The 20,725-nt window shown below is 58.8% G+C and overlaps 2 protein-coding genes across 4 annotated transcripts in view; both read left to right on the top strand.

Moving 5' to 3' along the window:
• The window catches only part of USP4 (ubiquitin specific peptidase 4), a 30,128-nt gene extending 16,139 nt beyond the window's left edge, over positions 1-13,989 (top strand). For both annotated transcript variants that reach the window (XM_008155695.3, XM_008155678.3), the window contains 13 exons: positions 816-974; positions 2,023-2,247; positions 3,130-3,213; positions 4,086-4,180; positions 6,378-6,569; positions 7,130-7,218; positions 7,798-8,025; positions 9,859-9,929; positions 10,106-10,224; positions 10,686-10,835; positions 11,653-11,756; positions 13,336-13,424; positions 13,682-13,989. In XM_008155695.3, the coding sequence (XP_008153917.1) occupies positions 816-974; positions 2,023-2,247; positions 3,130-3,213; positions 4,086-4,180; positions 6,378-6,569; positions 7,130-7,218; positions 7,798-8,025; positions 9,859-9,929; positions 10,106-10,224; positions 10,686-10,835; positions 11,653-11,756; positions 13,336-13,424; positions 13,682-13,843 (1,767 nt within the window). In that variant the 3' untranslated portion in view covers positions 13,844-13,989. The remainder of the gene's footprint in view (positions 1-815; positions 975-2,022; positions 2,248-3,129; positions 3,214-4,085; positions 4,181-6,377; positions 6,570-7,129; positions 7,219-7,797; positions 8,026-9,858; positions 9,930-10,105; positions 10,225-10,685; positions 10,836-11,652; positions 11,757-13,335; positions 13,425-13,681) is intronic.
• Positions 13,990-14,762: 773 nt separating this feature from the next.
• On the top strand, positions 14,763-18,361 carry C18H3orf62 (chromosome 18 C3orf62 homolog). Of its 2 annotated transcripts, XM_054729786.1 has the most exons (3): positions 14,763-15,091; positions 16,828-16,919; positions 17,894-18,361. In XM_054729786.1, the coding sequence occupies exons 1-3, from the start codon at positions 14,796-14,798 to the stop codon at positions 18,157-18,159; spliced, it is 654 nt and encodes a 217-aa protein (XP_054585761.1). In that variant the 5' UTR covers positions 14,763-14,795; the 3' UTR covers positions 18,160-18,361. The 2 variants fall into 2 exon arrangements, with proteins under 2 accessions (XP_054585761.1, XP_054585762.1); XM_054729787.1 differs by lacking the exons at positions 16,828-16,919; positions 17,894-18,361 and adding an exon at positions 16,216-16,816.
• The last annotated feature ends 2,364 nt before the right edge of the window (positions 18,362-20,725 follow it).

The raw sequence follows: 20,725 nt of genomic DNA, 5'->3' as shown, positions 1-20,725 counted from the left end.
AGGGAGAGCAGTGGCTCTCCAGCTTCAGGCTCGTCAGAATCTCGCTCCTGCAGGGCTGGGCGGGCCTGGCATGGCATCGCCAGCACGCTGCCCGGTGAGGCTGGCGTCGCTGGAGGGAGCACACTGAGGATCGCCGGCGTGGGTCAGCGCACGGCACGCGGTGCTCAGTTAGGCAGCAGGCGGTGTGCGCCCTTTGTCCGGCTCCTACGGAGACTGAGCCAGAGAGGTTGGAGCGGCATTCATGTCAGTGCTGAGGAGGTGGCTGCTCAGGGTGCCACCTTTGCTGTCCCATTAGGGCGGTGGCCAGGTTCCAGAGCCCTTGTCCCCCTGGCTTTCTGACCAAGCCCTCTCTCTGGTGAGAACTGCCATCCCCTTTCGGCCCTTGAGGAATTAATTGGGCTATTCAGTCAGATGTCCCTTACTGTCCCAGCTCCCTGCAAAGCTTTCTGTTCTCCCCCCCCCCCCTCTCTCTCTCTCTGCTTTTTATAATCCTCACCCCAGGATATTTTCCCATTGATTTTTAGAGAGTGTGGAAGGGAGGGAGGTGGGAGAAAAAAGAGACATCCATGTGAGAGAGACATATCAATCAGTTGCCTCCTGTACATGCCCAGGCCAGGACTGGGTCTGCATCCCAGGTACATGCCTTTGACCGGGAATCGAACCCAGAACCTTCGGTCCTCGGGTGGACACTCTAACCACCAAGCCAACCCGGCCAGGGCTGCCAAGCGACTTTGTGTGACAGTTTCCGGTCTGACTCCCCGCTGATGAGAAGGCTCATGTGTCTTATGCCCTCTGATGCCCTTGCTTCGTTGTAGACCCAGGTGGGCCGCTTCGCCCCTCAGTTTTCTGGCTACCAGCAGCAGGACTCCCAGGAGCTGCTCGCCTTCCTGCTGGACGGGCTGCACGAAGACCTGAACCGCGTGAAGAAGAAGCCCTACCTGGAGCTGCAGGACGCCAATGGGCGGCCAGACGCGGTGCGTCGTGGAGACTGAACACAGTCTTCCGGAACGTTCCTGCTAGTGCGAGCTGCAGGGGCAGGCCTTTGTCCTGTGGAGTGTTGGTGCCAGGCCCTGGTGGTCTGTTGTCGTTGGTGGTGTGGCTGTGGCTGCTGGTAGAGAATGCATTCCAGGTCAGAGAGCGGAGAGGGTTAATGCAGGTCTCTCCTGCTGCTCCCTCGTGGCGTCTTCAGATGGAAGTCAGTGTGATGGCATTTCATTGGTGACGCAGAGACGGGGCACGCTGAGACTAAAGTGCCCTTGGTGTGGGCTCCTGAGATTGTGACTGCTCTCGTTAGAGTCCATCTGTGATCGTCAGAACAGTTTTTATGATATTACTGGGCACTCACACTCTGACCTTGCTTCTCTGATCCGTGAAAAGGGACTTGGTGTACACTAGTAAGTTACCCTGCCACATGGAAGGGCCAGTATGAATACTTGGACGTAGATTTACCTCTTGGAGGAAAAGCCCCTAGAAGCTCACCCCTCCCTGAAGGACTTGGAGCGGGGAAGCCCTGTGCACAGGCAGTGCGCGCCCCGTCAGGCCTGTGCGTGCGCCCACAGTGCTCTCGGAGCACATGGCTCCCATCAGAGGACAGGCAGAGGCCTGGCTTCCTCAGCTGCTCTGGCAGCACTAAGCGTGTGACGGCGTGGAGCCGGCATGTGCTGTGAGCGGGGCCCGCTGAGCAGTGCTCGCTCTGGCTGACCTGGACGGGTTCTTGGCTGCACAAACTGCCTCATGGTCTGTCTCCGCTTTTTTTTTTTAATCTTCACCTGAGGATACGTTTTTCATTGATTCTAGAAAGGAGGTGGGGGAGGGAACACATTGATGTGAGAGGGAAACATCTATTGCTTGCCTCTTGCATGCACCCCAATGAGGGATCCAACCTGCACCCTGGGTATGACCGGGAGGCCAATCCTCAACCGTCCGGTGCCTGGGAGGACACGCCGGCCGGGCTCCGCCTTGGGGGGCCCCCAGGACTGGGGGTGTTGTTGGCGTCGCGCTCATCCTTCCTCTTGTCTCCAGGTGGTTGCGAAGGAGGCCTGGGAGAACCACCGGCTGCGGAACGACTCTGTGATCGTGGACACCTTCCACGGCCTCTTCAAATCCACCTTGGTTTGCCCGGAGTGTGCTAAGGTCTCTGTGACCTTTGACCCATTCTGTTACCTGACTCTCCCGCTGCCCTTGAAGAAGGACCGCGTTATGGAGGTCTTCCTGGTCCCCGCTGACCCTCGCTGCAGGCCTGCGCAGGTGAGAGCCGCGGCGCCCTCCTGGCCCCTCCGAGTGGGGCCTCTCCCGTCTCCCTCAGCAGAAGCTCATCAGCTGCACGGGAAGCCCGTAGCCTCTGTCAGGCCTCCGTGTAACCCCTGTCTCTCAGGGCTTCTCTGCCGCCTTTCCCAGGCTGCACTCACCAGCTGCAGGAGCCTGGCTCAGCTGCCAGGTGATCCTTGAATCGGAATGTTTGGGCCTCGGAAGCAGGGCCCTTTCTTGGTCCGGTTCCCCCTCAGCAGCCAGGAGAGCTCGGCCGGAACGCACGGCCAGATGGCTCACTGCGTGCCTGCACTGCGGTCTCCGGGTGCTGTGTCTTCACCCCTAAGGAAGGATGCATGAGGGCTGGTTGGCAGGTGTATAATTTTAATAGTTCTTCGAAGTATACATAGTTAAGAATAAAATAAAGCCGTGTTGCCCTGGCTGGTTTGGCTCAGTGGATAGAGCATTGGCCTGCAGACTGAAGGGTCCTGGGTTCAATTCTGGTCAAGAGCACATGCCCAGGTTGCAGGTTCGATCCCCAGTGTGGGGCGTGCAGGAGGCAGCCAGTCAATGATTCTCTCTCATCATTGATGTTTCTATCTCTCGCCCCGCCCCCTGAAATCAATAAGAAATTTATTAACAATAAATAAATAAAGCCGTGCTCCGAGGGAAAGAGCTGGCCCCGCGCCTGTGCTGTCTGGACAGGGAGGCGGGCGCTGGGGCAGAAGCCCTGCCTGTTGGCTCTGCTGGCCGCCTGTCTGGCCCTGACCTCACTGTAGACTTCCTGCCCTCCCCAATGCGTGCTCTTCCCGCTTCTCTCCCACCCTTTGGGGAGCGCCCTTGCCTCTTCCTCACCCCCCCCCCCCCATCTCGCCTTTGCAGTACCGCGTGACTGTGCCGCTGATGGGCGCCGTGTCGGACCTGTGTGAGGCGCTCTCCAGGCTGTCTGGCGTTGCTGCAGAAAACGTAAGGCAGGGCGGGCAGTGCCCTCAGCTGGTGCGGGCACTTCCGTCCTTTGGAGTTTGTGTTCAGCCTGGAAGCCCCTTTGGGGTGGTTCTTACTGGCTAGCACGGGTGTGATTGCATCTGGATGCTCAGGACCCTAGCCCTGCTGGCTGCACACTGCTGCTGAGCCATCCCTCCCAGACCCGCCTGGGGACACCAGCTTTCCTCCACTGGGGTCGCACTAGCCACGGTCCGAGGCCAGGAGGAGGGCTCCGCTCTCACCTCTGCCCCCCCTTCCTGTGCCTCCCTTATGATAAGAGGAGGCAGAAGTCCTTCCTGCCCGAACGCTGTGTGTCTGTGGGACATTGGGATGTTCTGGACAGAAATCTGTTTAGAACCACTGCCCGAGCTGGGCTTCTGCTGAACCTGGCCTGGTTTGGAGGTGGGCAGAGTGAAGCGCCCCTGGCATGAGGGCCCGGCTTCCCGGATGCTCCCAGCCCCGGGCAGTGCCCTTGCTCCTCCCACTCCCCTTGCACCGCTGCTGGTTCCAGGCAGTTGTGCTTGGGGTTTGGTCCGTTTTGCCCTGTGCTGAGGGTGGCTTGGACACTTCCGGCCCCAAGAACACGCCAGAGGCTTCTGGGTGACTGCCAGTCTCCGTCAGCACGCACTCACCGCCCCTGCCTCTGTAGGGCCGAGCCCAGGGCGGCCCGCGGTCAGACGTGGCCAGCATGCCTTCAGCTGGTGCAGCCATGCCGCTCCTGCTCGGGCTCAGCCCCTGTGCTCAGGGTCGCTCACGGTGCGCTCTGGACGCACATGTCTTTCCTTTGTCCCTCGGTTTGAAGCAGGTGAGCTCTTAATCCCTCCTGTAATCTCTCTGCTCCTGTTGATCCTTAGATGGTGGTCACAGATGTGTATAATCACCGGTTCCACAAAATCTTCCAAATGGACGAAGGGCTAAACCACATCATGCCTCGGGATGACATTTTTGTGTGAGTACCCGGCGGGGCTGCTGCGGGGCCCAGAAACAGCTAGAGGTGTCCCTTCTCCGCGTCTCCAGAGCAGCATCCTGGCCGTCGGGGCCCGTGTGGCTCTGCCCTCACCCCTGGGTGCCAGAGGTGGGTGTCAGGGAACTGCAGGCCGCCATCCGTGCTGAGCACCTCCGGGCCTTCAGAGCCAGACATTCCAGATCGTTCTCAGCGTGAACACAGCCTTTTGCCAGCAGTTGCTTCCTGATCAGGAGGCCTTTTCGATTCAGTGGTCCTACAGGCGGGGCTGCTGTGAGAGGTGCCTTTCTCAGCAACAGGCGCCGCGTGGGAGGAGCCGGGGGAAGACAGGACGTCGTCCCGGGAGGGTCTCATCCTTCCTCCGGGCCACAGGCCTGGCCCCTGGGCTGGTGCCGTGGCGAGGGACAGGTCGATGCTGTGAGCTCCGAGACTGAGTTTCCGCATTGCTGTGGGGACAGCACACTCCGACCCCAGCTGGTCCCCTGGCCCTCCCAACTCCTGCTTCAGGGTTGCCCTGGTAGCAGTTCTGTGCCCGTCCCTTGCCCGGGGGGCGGGGCTAGAGTGTAAGCTGGCCTGCGCCCCAGCCTCCTGCCTGCTGTCTCCTTATTTCTTCTCGCTCGCTAACTTGCCTTTGGTGGAGAGGGTTTTTAGGGTTTTGTTGGTTTTGTTTTTGAGTGAGGAATGCACTACCCGAAAGAGGCCATTCCTTCCCTGTATGTGCCATGTGACTCCTCGGTCACTCTAAAACGAATGGTTCTCGACCACGCCCACGACCCTAGCTCTGTTCCCACTGGTCCAGGCAGCCCCCTCCTCAGAGCCATCTTCCCTCACCTTACAAATGGCGGGCCCGAGGCTCATCCTGGGCCGCAGCCTAGGGCTGTCCATCTCGGACCCCAACTCCTTCCTGGAAACCAAGGCTTGTACGGGGGTGCCCCGGGAGGAGGTTGGCAGACCACCATCAGCGAGGGGGTTTCACAGGCCTGAGGGCCGCCCCCAGGAAAGGAAGCCAGTTGTCTTCAAGGTGCAGGGAAAGTCTCCTGGGCACCAGAGGAGCACCGGGCTCTCTGAGCGTGTGGTGCTGCTGAGCGGCTGCCTGCTCGGCTGGCACCGCAGGCGGGTGGTGTGTGGCCACTGAGGAAACAGACGTGGACGTGAGGGGCGTGGCCTGGTCACAGCAGCCAGAAACTGGCAGGAGGGACGTGGGGTCGGGGCCAGCCTCACTCCAAGGCCTGGTTCGTGACCTTGATGTTAGACCACCAGGGCCTTACCCTAGAGGAGCGGTCTAGCGGTCGCCAGCCGGGGGTCTGCGGACCACTGGGGGTCCATGAGGTCCGAAAGGTTGGCGACCGCTGCCCTAGAGCACAGCTCGGACATTTTTGTGAGATTAAAAACACTCCTGCATTTACTGCAGTCAGAACTGCTGGCCAGCACCTGGGGAGGGGTGTGTGTGTGGTTTTGTGTTTATAGTTTCAAAAATTGAATCAGTAAGTTTGTGTCTCCCCCTATAGGAAGAGGGAAAGACTACAGTCGGTTGCCAGCAATTTTGGTAACATCTGTTCCAGGATAAAACATCTAAATCTCCTCAGTCCCATGTATTCACTAAGTAAGACACATTTTTCAAAATCATTGATTTGTATTTACCAGTTTCTTTGGTTATCACTGATTTTTTTAAAAACTTAGATAATGATTCTTTTACTTCAGTGTTTTTGAACAAAGATGACAAGCAATTCGTTTTATAAATTTGCTTCTTCATTTGAAATAAAGGGTCTTTGGCTAATATTCTAGGTGTACATCTTGTATAATATTTTGTTTTATTAAAGGACAGGGCACTGAGAATGCTTTTGTAAAAGTTGAATTCCTTGGTGACAAACGGTGATTGGTGGCCGGCCCCTGTGTGTCTGTGTGGAGTGATGGGCCGGGTGACAGCTGGCGGCTGTGCTGATCCCGTTGAAGGACCACAGGCTGTGGTTGGGGAAGGAGGATCCATGAGCCCCGAGTCCCGGGCTGCGTAGTGACCCTCCTTGGGACCAGCCTCTGGAACTGTCTTGAACGTGGATTCTCTGCCCTTCGTGCTAAAGTGTGCTGTCCAGTCACCATAGTCGTGGCCACCGTGCAGCTGCAGCTCAGATCTCTGTCGCTCGTGGGGACCTGCTCCTGACGGCTCCTCTTATGTGATTGACAGGTACGAGGTCTGCAGCGCCTGCGCGGATGGCTCGGAATGCGTCACGCTCCCGGTCTACTTCAGGGAGAGGAAGTCCCGGCCGTCGAGCCCTTCCCCCGGGGCAGTGCTGTACGGGCAGCCGCTGCTGGTGTCTGTCCCCAAGCACACGCTGACCCTCGAGTCTTTGTACCAGGCTGTGTGTGAGCGGATCAGGTTGGTCCCGGACGACGGTTCGCTTGTTCCTGAGATCAGTGCAGGCGCAGTCATGGCGCTCCCTGCTCCCTGCAGGGCGCCTGTGGTGTCCCGCCTGCCCCCTGGGAGGGCCGGGCAGGTGCCGTGGGGGTGGGGCACCTCTCAGCACCAGGACTCGGGGCACCTACGCCTCCTCCCGTCCCTGGAGGCACGTCTGTCACAGCCGTCAGTCACCTGCGTTAGGGAGTCGAGTGCTTTGGTTGCATTTTGTATTTGAACAACATTTTTGAAGAATTCCACTACCATTCTGCAGCGGGCATTAATGCCTCTGGGAGGGCTTTGACAGTGATGATGCCCGTGACACGGGCTTGGAACGCCTTCCTGGAGTCAGTGACGTGGCAGCTGACACCTTGTCTCTTGGGTTCCTCTCAATTTCTGGAAGTGCTGAGCCATCACGTGATTTCAAAGCCTTTTGTTTAAATTGCCTTGTGGGTAACTCTATACATTATGAACTACCTGTAGGTGAGGAGTGGGGAAAATAATAAATGTTACAGCTGACAGTTTTTTCTTTCATTTTCAAGCCGCTACATAAAACAGCCGTTGCCCGAGGAGGCGGGCAGCTCGCCCCTGGAGCCCGGGGCCTGCAATGGCTCCAGAGGCAGCTGCGAAGGTGAGGGCTCGCCACGCTGGGGAGCTGGGGCTGACCAGCCCCTCCGGGCCTCCCTGTTCCAGAGGTGTACCCCGGGAGAGGGGGGCTCTGGGCAGGGGGGGGCTCTGCCTGAGAGCAGACCCAGGAGGCCATGCTGCCTGCCCACCCACTGTCTAACTGGCACCTCGAGGAATCTTCCTAGGCAGGTGGGCCTGGCTTCCGCTCAGGCAGACAAGCCGAGCGGGGCTGTGTGACTGCCCACGGTCATGAGACAGAGTTAGGGTTTAACTCTGATCCGTTGGGATCAGAGTGGGTGCTTCTTGCCCGGCTGGTGTGGCTCGGTTGGAGCAGCACCCAATTGCCAAGAAGTTGCTGGTTGGGTTCCGGGTCAGGGCACATGCCCAGGTTGTGGGCTGGATCCCCAGTAGGGGGTGTGCAGGAGGCAGCTGGTTGCTGCTTCTCTCTCTCCCTCTCCTGCTCTCTAAAAATCAATAAAAATATTTTTTTAAGAACCTGGAAGGAAACATGACGGGTAGACACTAAATAACGTTTTAACGTGGACGGTGGCACGTGTTACAGGCGCCTTTCCTTTGTGCGCAGGAGAAGACGAGGAGGAGATGGAGCACCTGGAGGAAGGCAGAGAGCAGCTCTCGGAGCCCGAGGGCAGCTGGGAGGATGAGCTGGGAGGTGACCGGGGGGAGACGACCCAGAGGAAGCGCCCGGGCCGGCCCTGCCCCAAAAGGCTTTTCACCTTCAGCCTCGTGAACTCCTACGGGACGGCCGACATAAACTCACTCGCGACGGACGGGAAGCTACTGAAACTCAACTGTAAGCTGTCTGCCTCCCGGACGGGCTCCCTGGGGACCGGGTCCGTGTGAAAGGACTTGCTCTCGGTACTTCCTGCTTTGGGCGCCATGGCCTCCGTGTGTCTCCGGGAACAGACATTTGTGTCCCTCTTCTCTAGAAGCTCCCCAAAGGCTGTTTAAGAGACACGGAGGCCTGGTAGGTAGGTCAGTGGGTCCCAGTGTGCCAGGGTTGTGGGTTCGATCCCCAGTCAGGGCTCATACAAAGAACCAACCAATGAATGCATAAGTAAGTAGAACAACAAATCAACGTTTCTCTCTCCCTCCCTCTCTGCTTCCTGTCTCTCGAGAATCAATCAGTTGTGAACAGAGAGACACTGTGCACATAGGCGCACACGTTCACACACCCCCCCTGGTCAGCCTCTTCTCTTCCGACCTCGATGGTTCAGGGAGCGAGCCTCCCGCCATCCCACCTTCCCGCCTGTGCTCACGGTCTCCCTCCTGGGTCGCAGTCTTCTCCCAGACTCGGCTCCCTGAGGCCAATAGTGCGTTTCTCTTTTGTTCCTTGAGGGTGCTCCTGAATGGGACCCAGCTAGAGGGTGGTCATGGGTTTTGTAGGCTTTCGGTCCTATGGGGCCTGCCCTCCGGACGGAACGAGGCGTCCACCCGGGTGTGCGTCGTGTGTGACAAGCACGGGGCCAGTGAGGACGCTGCACAGGCAGGAGGGCAGCTGCAGAGCGCCTGTCCTCAGCCTCCCTCCCTGGAGGAGAGAGGAACTGATGTCCTTCCGCTAGCTGGCTGTTTTTTTTGCTATACTTCTTCTTTTTTTATACTTCATTGATTTTTTACAGAGAGGAAGGGAGAGGGCTAGAGAGCTAGAAACATCGATGAGAGAGAAACATCGACCAGCTGCCTCCTGCACACCCCCCACCGGGGATGTGCCCGCAACCAATGTACATGCCCTTGACTGGAATCGAACCCGGGACCCTTCAGTCCGCAGACCGATGCTCTATCCACTGAGCCAAACCAGTTTCAGCTGCTATATATACTTCTTTAAAAATTTTAAATAACAGTTTTATTTATTTTTTATTTTTTTAAAAATACATTTTATTGATTTTTTACAGAGAGGAAGGGAGAGGGATAGAGAGCTAGAAACATCGATGAGAGAGAAACATCAATCAGCTGCCTCCTGCACACTCCCCACTGGGGATGTGCCCGCAACCAAGGTACATGCCCTTGACCGGAATCGAACCTGGGACCCTTGAGTCTGCAGGCTGATGCTATATCCACTGAGCCACACCGGTTTTGGCAATAACAGTTTTATTGAGATCTTTTTGAGCTCGCTCTCTCTGCAGCTCCCTCTTCTCTGGGCAGTTTTCTCCTTTTAGAAATTGTCTTGCAATTTCTAGCAGTTTTCTGGAACTCCAGTCTGACTCCTCGACGCAGTCCCTCCCCCACTCCACCCCCACGTGGGGGCCTGGAAAATGCCTCCAGGCAGTGAGCGGCCACGGCAGCTCCTTGTGTGTTTCCCGGCTCAGGGAGGGCGGTCTGAAACAGTTGCGTGAATCTTACTTCGTCAGGTTTTCTTGCGGGTTAAGGCGGGAGGGCGGTTCCAGCCACTGTCTCTCGTCCTTTCACAATTCTCTGTGGGTGGCCGCTTGTCGCTTGTCTGCTCTGAGGAAATCTTGGCCGAAGGACGTGGGGCCCGGGGTGCAGAGCTGGCTGGCTGAAGGCAGAGCATCGCTCGTGGCAGGGCTGGTGACAGGCGGCCCGTGCCGGTGCGCAGCCTGAGTGTGACCCTGAGGAGCTGCTCCTGTGCTGGCCCTTCACTAATGAGTGACGCTTCGGTCCTCCACAGCTCGGTCCACCCTGGCCATCGACTGGGACACCGAGACCCGGAGCCTGTATTACGATGAGCAGGAGTCGGAGGTAGGCGGTCAGGGCCCGGGCGGCGGTGCAGGTTCTGCTCTGGCTGGGCACCGGGGTCGGTCAGCTCCCCGGCAGCTTCTGTTTCGGGCTGAGCGACAGCACCAAAGAGGCGCGTGACAGCCTGAGCCCCAGCTGCCCGAAGACCTCGTCTCCCCGGGACTGCTCTGTCCCCACAGGCCTTCGAGAAGCACGTGAGCATGCTGCAGCCCCAGAAGAAGAAGAAGACCGCCATGGCCCTGCGGGACTGCATCGAGCTCTTCACCACCATGGAGACGCTCGGGGAGCACGACCCCTGGTAGGACCCCCCACCCCGGGCCTCTGACACCCCGGGCCTCTGACACCCCGGGGCCTCTGACACCCCGGGGCCTCTGACACCCCGGGGCCTCTGACACCCCGGGCCTCTGACACCCGGGGCCTCTGACACCCCGGGCCTCTGACACCCCGGGGCCTCTGACACCCCGGGGCCTCTGACACCCCGGAGCCTCTGACACCCCGGGGCCTCTGACACCCTGGGGCCAGCGGGTACACGCATCCCCTCGTGTGTGCACGTCACTCTCAGGTCGCCGCCCCCACAACACCGGTCTTTCCCTGTGGGTTGTGTTCTGCAGACGGAGAACGCCATCCCCGCTGGGGAAGCGACTGGAGCCGCTGCCGCGTGCAGGCAGGGATGTGGGCTGCGCGGTGCCTCCAGGCGGCGTGTCCCGGTGGCGCTCGCTCCCTGCCTCCCCCCAATGGCGGTTTCTCCTTTCCCTTCAGGTACTGTCCCAACTGTAAGAGGCATCAACAGGCCACGAAGAAGTTTGACCTGTGGTCCTTGCCCAAGATCCTGGTGGTGCACCTCAAACGCTTCTCCTACAGCCGCTACTGGAGGGACAAGCTCGACACAGTCGTGGAATTCCCGGTCAGGTGGGCCCTGGGCCATTACAGGAGGAAAGCTGGGCTCCGAGGGGCAGAGGGTTTGCCACCACAGACTTGGCTGCAGGGGGCGCGTTGCTGGGCTCTGGGAGGTGACCCTTCAGCTATTGCACCTCCCCCTCGCCCCACAGGTGGGAAAGGAGTCTGCGCGGCAAAGGGGGTTATTCGGGCGGCGGGGGGTCACAGCCCCACCACGCTCCTGTCCCAGGCTCGGGAGGGGACTGGCTGTCTCCTCGGTCCTCCGGTCCCAGATCCAGAGTGTGACTGACACAGGACCGTCAGTCAACAAGATGGGTTTCCACCACAAGGGGCAGTTTTAACATGCTTTGGGGGGGGGGGGGGGGGTAGATACATGTACTTGCCCACACATAGGCGTGTCAATGGAGGAACTTAGGTGGTGGGTATTAAATATTTGTTGGAAAACTCTTAATTTTTCTGTATGCTTGAAATTTTCAAAACAAAATATGGGAATAAAAGCTTCATGGGCCTGTTTAGGTGCAGCGTAAACTCTTACGACACCACTCGTGGTTGAGAGGAACCGTCACTTCTGCCCACTTCCTGCAGCCTGGGCGGTGCCAGGCCCTTCCTCCCGTTTGGTCTGGGCTTGGGGTCCCAGGAGGCTTTTCTTTGCAGCCTGAACAGGGCAGCGGGCAGAAGAGGACCAGGCCTGTCCTGTGCGTGTCCGTTCCTCTGCAGCGGCTGCTGGAGCGCCTCCCTCTGGCCTAGTCTGCTGCATAAAGGGGTTGCTGGGTCACGTGACTTCCCTGCGTTTAATGTAGTTACGGCTGTTTTTGTGTTTTGTGCTTAGAGGTCTGAACATGTCCGAGTTTGTCTGTGACCCGTCAGCAAGGCCTTATGTGTATGACCTCATTGCCGTGTCCAATCATTATGGAGCCATGGGGGTTGGCCACTGTAAGTACCCGCATCCGTTCCCTGACCCCGCCCAGCGCCCTCTGCCCGTCGGCTCTGCAGCCCCTCCTGCTGCCAGGCGTGGCCTTGAAGCACTTGCGTTCCGCAGCGCCACGGGCCTCAGGCCTTTTCCATTCGGTGGCCCCTTCGTTTGTAAAATTTCTTTTTGATTTTCAGATTCTTTTAAAAAATATTGTTATTGATTTCAGAGAGGAAGGGAGAGGGAGAGAGAGAAACATCAATGATAAGACAGAATCATTGATTGGCTGCCTCCTGCACACCCCACACTGGGGATCGAGCCCGCATCCTGAGCTTGTGCCCTGACTGGAATTGAACCGTGACCTGGTTTATAGGTCAATCTCAACCGTTGAGCCACCGTGGCTGGGCTGGTTTTCATATTCTGTAATCCAATAATCCCATCTCTGGGAATTTGTCCTAAGGAAATGGTATTGGGAAAGCTTTATGCACAAAGATATGCATTTATAATAATAAAAGCGCAATATGCTAATTAGACCAGACGTCCTTCTGGACAAAGCCGGGCTGCGAGGGAAGCCGGTGCTGGCAGCAGGGGAAGGTCTCTAGGGTATTTATAACCATGAACGATCTGGCAGCATGGTGATCAGGAGCTGGTCCGGCTGCCCATCTACTTGGTGGAAGAGCTCACGGCCATTGCACAACGCAGTCACGGGGGGACGCAGTGAAAGCACACAGAACGGCATCACTATAGGAGGCAGGGTCCCAGCTGTGAGAAACCGAAAGCAAGGAAACTGGTGGGGCCGGGAAGCCTCGGAAGACACACCAAATGTGACTTTACTTTTCCTCCTCGCTCTGCTGTGTTTTCCAAAATGTCTGTGGTGCATGGGTTTGCCTTTTTAACGAAGAGAGCTTGTCTATCTTCTTACCTGTTTCTGGAAAGTGTTGGTAATGGTGAGGTGAGGGGCTCTGTTCCTCTCCCCTCCTTTACTGCCACCACAGCCAGAGCGAGGACCCCGAGGTGACGCCCTGGGAGGCGTCAGTTCCGTCCAGCACTGTCATTTCTGGGAGCCTGGGTGGAGCAGGAGTTGGCATTGCTGTTGGCATTGCTGTTGTAAACACATCCTGCTTAGAAATAGTACAAAATCAAGACAGGAAGTGCTGGCTGTGGGGGCTGCTGGGTCCCTGTGAGGAGCTGTTACCAGCCACGGGCTCTGGACTCACAGCTGTCGAGAAGATAGACGGCAGTCTGTCCACATCCGAGCTCTGCCAACAACCCAGATGCCCAGTGTCCCTCCCCGGGTCTGCCCACAGGCTTCAGAGGCAGACATCCTGAACACGGACGGGGGCTCGCCATTTTTTAAGATTGTTTCCCAAAATCAGTTTAAAGTGTTGGTTCCTGACAGCTCCATTTTATTCTCTTCAAGCCCTTTTGAGGTTTTTAAAGCAGGATGAGTTATTTTTGGCTGTTAAGACACAAGCTGTAAATTACTTCTAGTGTCACGGTCTGTATTTTTCATTTTTTTGGAGCCTGGCTTGGTGCAAGCCTGATCAGCTGACCAGATCAGCTCTCTGGTGGCAGCTAGCGTGTTTCCTTTTGGCTTGGCAGACACTGCGTACGCGAAAAACAAACTGAACGGGAAATGGTATTACTTTGACGACAGCAATGTGTCCCTGGCCTCGGAGGATCAGATAGTGGTGAGTAAGCCCCGATAGCGGCTTCCTCCTCTTTGTGATTTTCATATTCTTTAATCAACAATCCCATCTCTGGGAATCTATCCTAACTAAGGAAATGACATTGGGGAAAGAAAGCTTTATGCACAGAGATATTCATTTATTTGTAACAAAACTCCATGACAGCTGGCAGATTGCTGAGTGTGATTGGAACAGTGAGACAGAAACTGGGCAGAATGGGTTTTCCACCAATAATGGACTTCTCCCCTCTCGTGTTTTAGACAAAAGCAGCTTACGTGCTGTTCTACCAGCGCCGGGATGACGAGTTCCATACGCCGCCTTCCCTCGCGGGCTTTCCTGGCTCCTCCGATGGAGGGATGCAACCCAGCAGCTCCCAGCAGGGCCTGGGGGAGGAGGCGGCCTGCAGCATGGACACCAACTGACCTGCCCCCACCATGTAACCCCGGGGACACCTTTGACCCCCCTGAAGACTACTAGTGTTTGGTCTAAAAACCAGATGAGGAAATTCCCTTCTTTTATGAGCAGAAGAAAAAAAAAAGCCCTTTTGTTCAGAAGGGTTATGTCAAGAGGCTGAATTATTTTCCTTTTAAATGGGTGGTGAGAGATTCGATAGAACCCGTGCAGCTGGGGGTGGGGGGGCCACAATGCGGTGTGGTGGATCCCAGGGCGGAGGCTGCAGCTGCCATCACTGCGCACCCCAGTCACCTGCCCAGCAAACGCTCCCCCTCGGCCGTCAGTCTGGGCGTTTCCCCGCCCAAGTGAAGGGTGTGGGGTCTCCTGCCCTCCGTCTGCAGGGGAGCCTAGCAGTGCTGTCCTGTGGCCGCACCCCTCCTCCCTGCACCCCCCGCACTGACTGTCACTCAAGTCAGCAGATGCGGGACCTGCCCATCCACCCGGCCTCTGCGCGGAGAGCCGACCGGGGAGTGTGTCGGGTCGGAGTGTGTCGGGTCGGAGAGAGCCCCCAATATCGCCCCAGTCTCCCTAAGAAGTGGGGCCCCTGCCCCCAGCCCCCTGCCGAGGCCCCTCCCACACTCCCATCCCCCAACCGCGGCCTCGAGGCCTGAGTCGGGCGGCTTCGCCCCCGTTTTCCCTCCGGGTGGGACGGGACACTGTCCGGGCCTTGTCTGACCTTTAACCTGCGCCGTGGCGGTTGGGGCACGTGCGACCCTGACCCTCCGCTGACGGTTGCGGGTGGCGGCGGCTGCACTGGGGTGAGGAGCTCCCAGGGCCGCGGGGCGCAGCGGGCGGCGGGCCGGGGTGGGCGGACCCACGTGGGAGGGAAGCGGGGCCCGGGCTGGGGTCCCCGGGCTGCGGGCGGATGGCCCCTCGGCGGCCCGGCCCGGCTCACCCGGAGCTCGCGGGCCTTCCAGGAAGATGTCGGACAAGCTGCGCAGATGCCGCAAGGAGCTGGCGGCGGCCATCGACCGGGCCTTCGAGGGCGTCCGGCTCTCCCAGGCGCACGGGCTGCTGTGCCGGCCGCCCCCGCCGCCCGCCGGCCCCTGCGCGCCCTTCGCCCCCGAGAACGAGGGCCCGGCCCCCGGCAGCGCCCAGCCGGCCCCGAGCGCCCCCAGGAGGCCCCTGGCCAGCAGGGAGAACGTGCTGGGCCGCCCGGCCGACCGGCCGCCCTGGAGCCCGGAGCCCGGGGAGAGCGGGCGGAGAGACGGCCTCAGGTGACCCGCCCCTCCCGGTGCCCCCACCCCGGGCCGTGGCCCCGACAGGACCCGGTCCCTCCCGCCCCGCCGCCCCTGGGCGCTCCCCGAGTTCTTCCCAGTCCGGCCCAGAAACTGTGTGCGTGTGAGTGTGAGCGGGTGTGTGAGTGTGTGTGTGAGTGTGTGCGAGCGAGTGTGAGCGGGTGTGTAAGTGAGCATGTGTGAATATGTGTGTGTGTGTGAGTGAATGAGTGTGTGTATGTGTGTGTGTGAATGTGTGAGAGTGAGTGAATGTGTGTTTGAGCATGTGTGTGTGAGCATGTGTGAATGTGAGTGTGAATGTGTATTGTGTGAGTGAATGAGTGTGTGAGTGAATGTGAGTGAGCATGTGTGAGTATGAATATGTGTGTGTGAGTGAGCATGTGTGTGAGCGTGAATGTGTGTGAGTGTGTATGAGTGTGAGCGTGTGTGTGTAGGTGTGTATGTGAGTGTGTGTGAGTGAATGTGTGTGAGAGCGTGTGTGTGAATGTGTGTGAGCGTGAATGTGTGAGTGAATGTGTGTGTATGTGTATGTGAGTGAATGTGTGTATGTGTGAGCGTGTGTGTGTATATGAGTGAATGTGTATGTGTGAGTGTGAGCGTGTGTGAATGTGTGTGTGTGTGAATGTGTGTGAATGTGTGTGAATGTGTGTGTGAGTGAATGTGTGTGTATGTGTGTGAGAGTGAATGTGTGTGTATGTGTGTGAGAGTGAATGTGTGTGTGAGTGAATGTGTGTGTATGTGTGTGAGAGCGTGTGTGTGTATGTGTGTGAATGTGTATGTGTGTGTGAGTGTGTGTGTGTGTGAGAGCGTGTGTGTGAATGTGTGTGTGAGTGTGAATGTGTGTGTGGGGGGTGGTGAGCAGTGATGGGAGGCAATCGGCACAAACCAGAGGAGGAGTGAGTATTAAAAGATCCTGGTTTTCCAAGTCACATTATTTTGTCTTTCTTTTCTTCCCTTGAAATAAACTTTTTATTGTTGATAGTATTACAGATATCTCCCCTTCCCCCCGCCCCCCATTCTCCCAGCCCCTACCCCCCCCCCCCACATTTTTTTATGCCACCGAAACATCTTCATTCCGGTGTCCTTTGCCCACTTGGGGACAGGGTGAACGGCTGGCCTCGCCCTTACTCTGCTCCCCGCCCAACCCAGAGCCTCTCGACTCGCCCAGGGGGAGGGTCTCCCAGGGCCTTCTCTTCCCCGGAGCGCCCCACTGCCTGGCCCCGCACCGAGCTGGACGCTGCCGTCCTGGCTGCCATGTGGGCGGAGGTGAAGGAGCCGTTGAACTGGCTCCGCTCTTCAAGTCGTCAGTCGGCCCCACTGATGGAGTCACTTCCCGTTGTCCTCTAATCACAGCCTAAATGACAAGAAACAGTTGCCAGTACGTTTTGTGTCTTAACATTACCTAACACCCCGTCAATATTTTATTGAAAGAGCCCGGCCGGCGTGGCTCCGTGGTTGAGCATCGACCTATGGACCAGGAAGTCACGATTGATTCCCAGTCGGGGCACAGGCCCGGGTTGTGGGCTCGATCCCCAGTTGGGGGCGTGCAGGAGGCAGCCGATGAATGATTCCCATCTCTGATGTTTCTCACTCCCCCCTCCCCTAAAATCAATAAAAATACTTTTTTTTAAAAAGGACATTAAAAAACTAAAAAAATATATTTTTCTTGAAAGAGGCTCTGATTCCCCACCTTTTCCTTTCACCCGGGGCTGCAGGAAAGACGTGGAGAAAGAGCTGAAGGTTGACTCAAATCCGCCCCTCGGCAGTTCTAGCCAAGAGGTCACCAAGGACCTGCTGGACATCATCGGTGAGTACCGGGCGCTCCGCCTCGCCTCCAGGAGAGGAGAGGCCTTCCGCGGGGTCAGGAAAGACCACCCATTTCTCCTCCGTGCACTCGGCGCATTGGCCTTGCTCCTGGCGGGCTCTGTGCGGAGACCTGGTGGCGCTGAAGGCCTGGGAGCCATTTCAGAAACGCCACAGCGCAGCCCGGGGGCAGCGGCCCGGAGCTTGTGGTTGAGCTGAGCTCTGCAGGAACAGGACGGAGGCACAGGTGGGGAGTCCGGCTGTGGTGGGAACACGAGGAAAAGAAATCTCAGCCCGGCTGGTGTGGCTCAGGGGGTTGAGTGTTGACCCAGGAACCAGGAGGTCACTGGCTCCATTCCCCGTCAGGGCACAGGTCTGGGTTGCGGGCTTGGTCCCCAGTAGGGGGCGTGCAGGAGGCAGCCGATCAGTGATGTTTCTCTCATCATTGATGTTTCTCTCGCCCTCTCCCTCTAAAAAATCAATAAAAACATTAACTTAAAAAAAAAGTAAATCCCAAAGCTCCGCTCTAATTCCAGGAGGTATTGGCAGCGTGCTGTGCGTCTGGGCAGACACGTGTCTGGACGTCTGCACTCTGGGGGGGGCTATGTGAGCCCGGTTTCAGTGACTCCCCCGCACAGTAGGACCACGGCGCCCCCTTCAGGGTGCGAAGCCCTGGGCTGCTGGCTCCGCAGGGGGGGCAGGGAGAGGCCTTAGGGCACTGGGTCCTCTGGTCGCCCAGGAGGTGAGCTGAAGGCCTTGCAGCGTCATCTTACCCCACGCTCCTCACATGGAGCCTTGTCATGCCTGAGAGCCGGGACACACATGTGCACCCCTGTATTCTCCCGCCCACGCCCTCCTTGGGGGCTGCGGACAGCTGGGCACAGTAAGAGCCAGAAAGGGGGGTGCTGAGCCCCCTTAAGGTTTGGGCCGGGCTCTGGCAGCGGCCTGCCCCGCGCCTGACGGGACCCTCCTTCCCAGACAACACCAGCATCCGCACCATCGAGGAGCTGGCCGGGAAGCTGGAGTTTGAGAACGAGCTGAACCGCGTGTGTGACCCGTGCGGGGACTCGCCCTTCACGGAGGAGGCCTGGGCGCTGCTCATGGACGAGAGCCCGCGGAAGGCGGTGGAGGCCGACCCCGGCAGCCTGCGGCGGGCCTTCGACGACCACAGCGTGGTCCAGACCGTGCTGGACCTGGAGGAGGACTACAACCTGATGGGCCCTTTCAAATACCACATGGAGTGAGGGCGCCGCCACCCCCGCGGAGGGCGGGCCGAATCTGAACCCCCAACCTCCGGTTGTCCCCTTGGAGCCGGGGCCAGTGCTGTTTGCTTTGCTTTGTTCTGTTGTTTCCCTGTTGCTTTGCAGTGTTGCTGACTGTTCCTCGTTCGCACCTGTTTCTTGGTTGATGTCAATACACCCGGTGCTCAGGCCGGTGTGGGCTGTGCCTCTGCTGTGTCTCTTGGGGTTCTTTCCCATGAGCCCCTGCGGCCACAGCCAGTGAGCTGGGTGGACCCTGGCCCAGGCCCTCCACTCCTACTACTTCCTCTCCCTGCCCCCTGCACACAGGCCGCCTGCCCCTGCCCGCCCAGGCCCTCCTCACCTCCAGACCAGCCTTCCCTCCGCCCGGCCCCGCTCAGAGGTTGTGTCAAAGGGGCTGGGAGCATCCCTGGTCCCTCCTGGCAGGGCCTTCTCCTGGGTCCCCGCCGAGGGGGGCGGGGGAGGTGCGCACAGGTGCCTCCCATCCACCTTCATGCCTGACCTCATCCAGGCCCCTCCAGGCCTGGGGACCCTGAGGCCTCGGTGGGGAATGGCCCTGTTTGGGCAGGTGGGCAGGGAGGGAGGGAGGCCAGGACACTGCCCCGAGGGCAGCACAGCCCCAGAGCTTAGCAGGGCGGCTCCAGGCCCCCCCCCCCCCCCCCCCGGAGAGAAAGGGCCTCTTCAGAAATGATTTAGGCATTCCTTCAGGAAACCTCTCAGAAACTGTGGCAGGTAAGTGCCTCCTGGGCTCGTGGGGGCGGATTCGGGAGGAGGAGGCCCAGGGCCACCCCCCCCCCCACCACCCGCCCAGGACATTTAGAGGCTACTGACCTCACCCCTGCTTAGGTCTGGCGACTCCTCCGGGCTCGGGGCTCACAGGTGGAGACCAGGCACCCGCTCCTTACGGGACTGGACCGAGGGTGACACCTGCCTGCACCCTGAGACCAGCCCTGGGCTCCCCTGGGGCACCGCCCCTCTGCCCTGCAGTGAGCTCCCCGCCTGTGGGGTTGGGGCCAGTTTCCTCTCACGGCCTCCCTCAGTGCATCCCGAGGGGTGAGTGCTGTGTGGACGCCGCAGAGGAGGCCCCCCCCCCCCCCGCCCCGCCCCCCCCCCCGCAGCAGCCCCGCCCGCAGCAGCCCCGCCCGAGGACGCTGAGGAGAAGCGGCTCCAGGAGACTCAGCGCTGCTGGGACCCCGCTGGGTCCTGTGGGGTCGCCCCCCCGACAGGTGACGGGAAGGTGCCCTGACCAGAAGCTCACCTCCACGCGGGGTCCCAGCCGGGGAGATGCTGTGCGGGACCCTGGCCAGGACTCGCCGTCGCGGTCGTGGGGAGAGTGGCCACGGGCACGCTGCAGCGCAGGCCGGAGCAGGAGGAGGAAACGGGGACCCGGACACGGCGGGTGGTCCGTTCCCGCACTTGTAGGGGCGACGTTGACACATCTGCCCTGAGAGAAGCTCACGTCGGGGAGCGGGGAAGGGTGGGCGCAGACTCACCGTTTTTACAGCTTCCCTGCACACCTGCTTGCTCTAAAATTGACAGTCTTAATTTTTTAATGCAGTTGATCCCAAGTTTGTGAAAATGTATGAGCACGTGTGCAGAAAGTTGTCACAGAGGGGACACGGGGGGGTTTAGTTTTCTTCTTTCCCGTGTTTCCTGATTTATTTGCCTTGGACATGTGTCACTTCTGTAGAAGGAATTAAAAGTTTTTAAAACCCTCATCTCTGCAGCCAGCGTGGACCCCCCTCACAGGCCCTGCCCAGAGCTGCCCTGCCCCGTGCCCAGCGGCGGGCAGTCCCCTCCCTGCGGGCGGGTCACAGCTGCTGCTCAGCTCAGCTCCGGCCGGGCTGGCCGAGGGCGGCGGGAACGCAGGGCCCTGACCCCGGAGACCAAGAGGGGTTTTCTGCCTGGGCGGAGGCGGCTGCCCGGGGACAAGGGCGGAGCGTGGGCAGGTTGGGTGGGCAGAGGGGCTCCCTGGCGGCGCACACAGGTGCTCCTCTGCTTGGTTTGTGCTGTGTGTGTGTTTGGTTTGGAAAGCTGGCAGTTTTCATGGCCACCAATGAACCCCTTTCCTGGGAACTAACTGTTCCTCCCACCAGCCCTCCATCCCCTGACCGCAGCCAGGAGCAACCTGGCCTCAGTGACGCAGGCGGTGGGTGGTTTTTGTTTTTGTTTTTATTTTTATTTTATTTTATTTATTATTATTGCCACCTTTTTTAAATTACTTTATTGATTAAGGTATCACATATTTGTCATCAAACCCCCCCCCCATGGTTTTTGTTTTTAAAGGTATGTCTATGGAGAGAGGGAGAGGGAGGGGGAGGAGGAGGGGGAGAGGGAGAGGGAGAGGGAGAGGGAGAGGGAGAGGGAGAGGGAGAGGGAGGGGAAGGTCAGTGATGAGAGAATCATCGATGGGCTGCCTCCTGCACGCCTCCCACTGGGGCTGGAGCCCGCAACCTGGGCCTGTGCCCTGCCCTGACCAGGAATTGAACCCTGACCTCCTGGTTCATATGTGGGCACTGAGCCACTCCAGCCGGCAGCACCTCTGTTCGTG

This window comes from Eptesicus fuscus, chromosome 18 (genome assembly GCF_027574615.1).
Source record: "Eptesicus fuscus isolate TK198812 chromosome 18, DD_ASM_mEF_20220401, whole genome shotgun sequence".
NCBI classification, from domain to species: domain Eukaryota; kingdom Metazoa; phylum Chordata; class Mammalia; order Chiroptera; family Vespertilionidae; genus Eptesicus; species Eptesicus fuscus.
The sequence above is the reverse complement of the archived record's forward strand: the minus strand, read 5'-3'. Positions and strand labels throughout refer to the sequence as shown.